General features: G+C 52.1%; 1 protein-coding gene across 1 annotated transcript; it reads left to right on the top strand.

The window, feature by feature from the left end:
- The first annotated feature begins 5904 nt into the window (after positions 1-5904).
- Positions 5905-6606, top strand: LOC120655203 (protein DWARF AND LOW-TILLERING-like). The gene has a single exon (XM_039932956.1). It carries the CDS (start codon positions 5905-5907, stop codon positions 6604-6606), a length of 702 nt encoding a protein of 233 aa, XP_039788890.1.
- The last annotated feature ends 495 nt before the right edge of the window (positions 6607-7101 follow it).

Genomic DNA, 7101 nt, shown 5'->3' with positions numbered 1-7101 from the left:
AGCAGCTATCATGATTGGCAATGATCCCAAGACTCTTGGCATTACTGACTTTTTCAAGTTCTTCTACAATGGGTTTCCAGAAATCTCCACTATCTGGTTTGTATATCAGGATGAAAAAGTCATGTATGAAAACCCCTTCAAGTTCCAGCTCGACTCATGAAAGACCGATGAAGAAGCCACCAAGATCATGAAGGAAATAATTTCCCTAAGAATTCTGTCAATTAACTTCACAGCTGTCAAAGATACCCCTAGCAATGAGTTTTATAATCCATCAGTGGCAGCCAGACAATTGGGATTTGGCCAAGTGCCCCCTTTTCCCTTCTTTGCTAGCAAGGTTCAGTTTAGAGGAACCCTTGACAAGGCCCTCTCTTATGATCGGCTGAAAAACCTGGAGCCTGATGTGAACATGACACTTTTAGCCGATTGGCAGACTGCACCTTTTTCCATCGGCAACTCCATCGGCCGGATACCAGAGCTAGCGGATCAGCATCTTCAAGGCATATTCTTCTAGCCCATCGGACGGACTCCATCGGCCGATTCCAATACTGCGCAACTTTTGGTTTCTTCTAAATTAGCCACCTCATCTTCACAAAAATCACCTTCTTTGACACGTGTCAAAAAACGGTGTCAACACTCCGAGCAGCACCCTGCAGACAAGCAACGGGAATCGTCGGAAATTAAGTAGCTCAATGCCTAGAGTTAGATTAAACGTGGCTTGCAAGTAGCTAGCAAACTGGGGGTTTCTGAAGTACCTGGTGTGCTGATCCTATAGACGGTGACCTTGCCGCCTGGGTGGTTTTCGAGGGGGGAGACGCAGGTGACAACTGGAGTATGCAGGCACATGAAAATAAGTAGCCATGGTGGCCGGGGTCACCGTGCGGCGAAATCGCCGGCGATGTAGGCCATTATAGGGACCCAAGAGTAGAAGAATCGAGAGAGGAGGTCGATGGGGTTTAATTTTGCTGCTTTCCGCTAGAATCAAAAAAGCACCTCGACCTCATGACGATCTGCAGTTTATTAGGGGTTTCAGACCTCACCTCCTGGAGCCTTGGCGCCGGCGATCCCTGCAGACGGGGGGCGAGGTTTAAGGGATGGGCACCATCGGCGGAGCGGACGGCGCGGCCTCGTCTGCGGACGATCTTGTGATCGCGGAAGAACGACGGCGAGGCGGACGGTCCCGAAGAACGACGGCGAGGCGGACGGTCCTGGGCTCGCGGACGGAAAGGACGATGGCGACGGCGGCCAGGGTATCCAGGATCGCGATCACAACGACAAGCAGCGGGAATCGTCCGCGTCCGCGAGGCAATCAAGGAAACGGAAGGCACAGAAGGTGCAATCACGGAAGGAAACTATTGAGCGTGGGCGGGGGTAGAAAGTGCGTTGAAAAAAGAACCTCGCGGGAGGCAGAAACAGCGCGGATACCTTTTTTTTCCAGTGCGACGGTTTCGTCGAGTCTGGCAGCGACCAAAATTTTTCTGTTTAGTGGGCTCTTCGTGAGAGAGTGGGGGTAAATTTTTTTGGTGGAAGGGACTTTCAATTTCTTTGGATCCGTATAGTATAGAGGAAGGGACTTTCAATTTCTTTGAATCCTTATAGTATAGTATAGATGCGATGGTTTCGTCGAGTCTGGGAGTGACGAAAATTTTTCTGTTTCGTGGGGCCTTCGTGAGAGGGTGGGGGTAAATTTTTTGGTAGAAGCGACTTTCAATTTTTTTGGATCCTTATAGCATAGATAGATAAGAGTTAGTCCGCCTGCATTATTATTTTCTGTTGGAGGGAGATCGATCTGAGTGGGCTGAGTCCATTGAGTGTGAATGAGCTTTCCGGCCCACGCCTTCGAGCCTACTCTCGACCATGTCGCGATATGTGTATGTCGTCCACACTCCCTCCACGTCGTCGTCGAAAACCCGGCGCCCACAGGCCAAACGGCGGCGCTCGCAGCATGCGGGAGCAACGGCGATCCGGCACTCTTGTGTACCCAGACACCCATCCCTTTGGGGGATCAGGCTGTTCACACCCCTTGCAATTAATTAATTAATGCACGAGCCCGTGCAAGCTCTTCCATGGTCAAATTAGTTACGGTGTGTGTGGGTGGGGGAGCCGTAGGCGACAACCTTGCCGCCGCCGCTGAGATGGCGGTTTTAGAATTTTGGGTTTTCGGGATTGGGGGCATCTTTCGGAGCCAGTGGCTATAGAAGGGGAGGCCGGGGGGCGGCAGCGGCCCTGTGGTAGTGGCGGTTCGGCCAATGGTGGAGGCGAGACGGTGCGGTTGCTTTGGTGGGTGGCAACGGGGCAACAAGAAGACTAGGTTGAAGGTCGGTGGCGGGCGGTGCAGCGGCGGATCCGGTAGGGGCGAGCACGTCGTGGGCCTTCTGTGACGTCTCGCGTCCCAGTCACGCAAGTTGCTGCTAACAAAACCCTATGCTAGCAATTGCAATTTCATGCCTAGCTCCCGAGCTGCTACTACAAAATCCTTGATTTGTCCAAGTTGGGAAGCTCTCATTGTCTCAGTTTTCTAACCAGAACCACGAATCCGGAAGTAAAAACTAATAAAAAAGCTATGTGCCCCGCGCGTTCACCTGCTTGCGGCCGTCGTTGCCGGGAGCTGCGCCCTGGCCACCCATGGCTTCCAAGTTCTTCTTCTTGGTCGTCCTCGCCGCCATGGTACCACCACAGGAAAAGGAACGACATTCGGCACCAAACTGTACCAACAATGAAAAAAATCGTACTAGTGTTGCCATTTTCATTATCAAGATAATAAGTACGACTTCTCTATTTTCACTCAAACTGTGTAGATGCAGCACTACCACAAACACCCAATCTACGCTGTTGCTACACTAATAATTGAGAAAAAAGAAAAATAAAACCAAACCATTTGATGGGAGAGAAAAAATGAACCACCACATCACGTATAGGACCTCAACTTGCCCTGAGGGGCCGCCGTCCTATGCCGCTGCCTCAGGATGCAGGTTTCAGTGAGTCAACCCAATGATTCAATATCCAAATTATAGTGTAGTGTAAATACCCAAAAAATTGGTTCCAGTTGGTGTTAAGCCTCTTGGGTTATCGGGTAACCCAATCATCATCCCTACGTATTACATCGCCTAGAGCCGCGACGCTGCCTGAGCTGGCAACTCATGTGTTTCGCCGGCGTTATTTCCTTCTAGACCCAGTGCTATTTCTCCTTCTACACATCTAAGCAGTACGCAGGTGGATTTGAAGAAGCTGCGTAGATTAATGGTTTGATTCGGTGTGCTACTGCCTACTGCTACTCCAATCAATGGAATTCTGGTTGAGGCGTGCAGCCATGGAAGCTAAACGAAGGACTGCCTGGCGCCCCCAATGATTTTGCTCATCGATTTATCAATCGAGAAGCTATTTCTCTGTACTCTATCCCCACGAATCCACGATCATTTCAATTTTTTTTTTGGGATTCGGATGCTTTTAAGCAGTTGCGACATCCATTGCTTCAACTATATACGTGATGAAGGACTCGTCGATCTAGTGCCGCCGACGACGACAGCGAGGTCGAGCGAAATCAATTGGAGGCTGGAAAACAGTGGCGGCGGCATCCCAGCTGACATGCGTTGAGAACGTGGACGAGGAGCACGACAGCGTCAGGCGACGAGGAGTGGAGAGCCGGAGAACAAGAGCACGTTGGCCTCTCGAAGATGCTGTGCTTCGGCAGCTTACACGGCTTGCGTGCTGGGTCGACCCAAAACACCAAAATCAAGCCGAAGTTTGGATTGGGTCAACCCAAAACTCACTAATAATTTGATGGGTACCGTGGGTTAGTTTTTGGGTTAACCAATACCAACGATTTCTTGCAACATACACATGCATTCACTTTGAGAGCATAATATAATAAACAAGAAAAAGAAAAAAAAAGAGTTGTAAGAGGGTAGTGTGGTTCCTATGTGAGCGAGTTCATGCCCCAAATGGTTTTCGGAACCGATGGAACCTAGGCCCAAACCCACCCCCGCTCCAAGTGGAGGATACTTAGGAGGGAGGATGCAGGATTTAGAGGTGGGGTTTTGGCAAGGGCACAAGCCCTAATCCCTTAAATTTTTGCAAGCCCCTTTGCAAGCAAATACCCGACGACACTGCGCCCGGAGCGCCCGTCTCGGCCCAGGTGCAAAGTAGCCGCCCAGCACTCTTTGTTCTCCACACGGTCCTCCTAGTGCGTCGCGCAAAGAAGAGAGAGCGGCGCGCGCAGGGCAGCTGCCCGCACCCTGAGCTCGAGCCCGCAGAGGAAACCCCACAAACCCGCTTACAACTCTTTGCCCTCCGAGGCTGGAGTAACAGGCGCACGCCACAGCGCCCGGCGATTTCCATGTGCCAGGATCCTTCTCTTATGCCGGCCTCGGCATAGCTGAGATGGCCGTTTGGTACAAACAGGGAAAGCTTATACTATTAAACACACGGGCAGAAACAATATATATTGTCGATCGTGCATCTCTCGGTCTCTCTAAGCTCCATGTTGCTTGCTCCGCGGCCTGGGGATAATGTTCATGGGCTTAATTGTTCGGGCCCCCACGATCATGCTGCAAGCGATGCCCTAGAATAGGAAAACGTTGCAAACTCCCTTAAAAAAATAGGCAAAACGTTACAAGTCCAATCCGACGATGCACGTAATTTAAAGGCGACCAACCACAAGGAGCGGAATTCGGTGACTTGTCTTCAGCAAGTAGGCAAGTCACCGCGTGACTGGCGCGTAAAACCACAGCTCCGGGCGCACCACAGCTCGTAAAATGGCGCCCACCATAGCTCATGTCGCAACGCATCCCTTCCGCGTCATCTTCCTCGTGCACATGGCAGATCGGACGGCGGCGTCCTGCCTCCTTGTCGCCGTGGCGCTCGGGCGGCGGCATCTTGGACCATCGGCTCTCTCCCCCTTGGCTGCATATCGACACCACGTAACCTTAGTCCTCCTCCAACCCGCAGCTCTTCCTCGGCTCCTCCTCGTGCACCACGCACGATTATTGCAGTATGTTCGTCGATCGGCTGCCATGCCGTGTTCGGGCGCTGCCTGGCAGTGAGCACAGACGAGAGAAGTCCCCAGGCGCATGAGCTCTAGCTGCAGAGCGCGGCCACATTGATTAACTTTGCTACCGAAGACTTGCTAAGGCGCCGTTTAGTTCCAAACAAAATTTTTTTTTAATGTCACGTCAATAGTTTGACCAGATGTCGGGAGGGTTTTTTGAACACTAATTAAAAAACTAATTTCAGAACTCACTTGGAAACCACGAGACGAATCTTTTGAAGCCTTTGACCGCATCATTAGCACATGCGGATTACTGTAGCACTTATGGCTAATCATGCATTAATTAGGCTTAAAAGATTCGTCTCGTCGTGTACATCCAAACTGTGTAATTAATTTTGTTATTTAATTATATTTAGTGCTTCATACATGTGTTTAAAGGGTAGGTGAAATTTTTTGGGTAAAAATTTTTGGTAACTAATCGGCCCCTAAGTTACTTGTCTGACGAAACTGAGAGATTTTTTACCGTAAATTATTATGTCAAGTGCTCGTGACCTCCATATCTTATTTTTTTCAGACGCACCTCCATATCTTATTATTTCAGGCGCACCTGTATGTCCTACCGTTAACTTATCTTTACCCCTATAACTTTTTGGATGGAATGAGCACTAACGGTGCCTAATAAAAATGGAAAAAGACAATTGTACCCTTTTCTCCCACCTCTAGTCCTCTAAGTTTCCTCTCGCTCTCCCTTGCGCACGACAACCAGTGCGGCGGCGAGCCGCGGGCCCTCCCCGCATCCCCCGCCGGCGAGCCACGGCCCGCGCAGCCCCCTCCACTACATCCCCGCCGGCGAGCCGCAGAGGATCAGAAGAGAGGACTCGGTCTCTTCTTGCCGCAACGCATCTGGCCGCGTCTCCGGGATGTTGGCTGGTTGCTCCTTCTCGTCGTCGAGGCATCAGATGAGCACCGCGCAGCGATTCGAATCCTCCCCTGCGGCTTCTCCAAGCGGAGCAACCGCGGCGACGGCGCCGCCGCCCCGCGCGTCGCGGCCGGAGACGCCAGGACCGCCACCGCCACATGCTCCTTTCGCGCCCATCTGGCGCCGCCGGTCACCCAGGCGGTGTCATGGTGCACCAAGCCGGAGCCCGACGGCAATGGCGCCAGCGGCGTCTGGGAGCGGAGCAGCAGAGCCGTCAAGCGGGCCCACGAGAAGGGCGCCGGCGAGGAGTATGGAGGGCCCGTCGTCCGCGCCAAGAGGACCAGAATGGGTGGCGATGGGGGAGGCCGGGCAGGAGGCGATGGAGCTCGTGGTCGCACTCACCGCGTGTGCCGACTCCCTCGCCGCCCGCAACCACGACACCGCCAACTACTACATGGCGCGGCTCGGCGAGATGGCCTCGCTGACGAACCGCGTGGCCGCCTACTTCGCCTCCGGAGGGCGCCGGCCGGAGGCGGGGCGGTCCGGATTCGTCGGCCGGCGGCGGCGGCAGCAGGGGGGCGGCGGAGCGACGGCAGCAGGGGGGCGGCGGAGCGACGGCAGCAGGGGAGCAGGAGAGCGGCGGCAGCAGGGGGGCAGCAGGGGAGCGGCGGCAGAAGGGGGAAGGCTTGTCTTTTTTTTTTGACTTGGAAATATGAGTAAAGGTGTACTAGGGGCACTAGGGTCATTTCCATTGTTAAGTCCCACCTGTCAGGGCTTTGCTTCCGTTATCTTCTAACGGCACATAGACGGAAGGGTATAGGGGTAAAGTTAAGTTTGCGACATGACATACATGTGCAACTGAAAAAAATAGGGATATAGAGGTCAAAAGCACTTAGCATAAGAATATATAGGTAAAAGTCTCCGAAACTGAATGAAATGGCCATTGGACTCTGAAGACACTGAATGCTGAATGGACATTGGACTCTGAAGAAAAGAAACCTTGTATTGTGAATTGTGGTTGTGTGTGTTCTGTAATATCGCACAGGTGCCAACATACGGTGCCACCTTGTGCTTTCAGGAAGGTCTCAAATAACCACTCAAAGGATTCAAATATCTCATTGTACAAAAAAACAGCATAAAAACCATTATTTCCCTAAATTGATTGAATCCAACAAATACACCAAAAGATATACTTTCC

Source organism: Panicum virgatum, chromosome 1K (genome assembly GCF_016808335.1).
Source record: "Panicum virgatum strain AP13 chromosome 1K, P.virgatum_v5, whole genome shotgun sequence".
In the NCBI taxonomy this organism is placed as follows: Eukaryota; Viridiplantae; Streptophyta; class Magnoliopsida; order Poales; family Poaceae; genus Panicum; species Panicum virgatum.
This window is presented reverse-complemented; position numbering and strand designations above follow the sequence as displayed.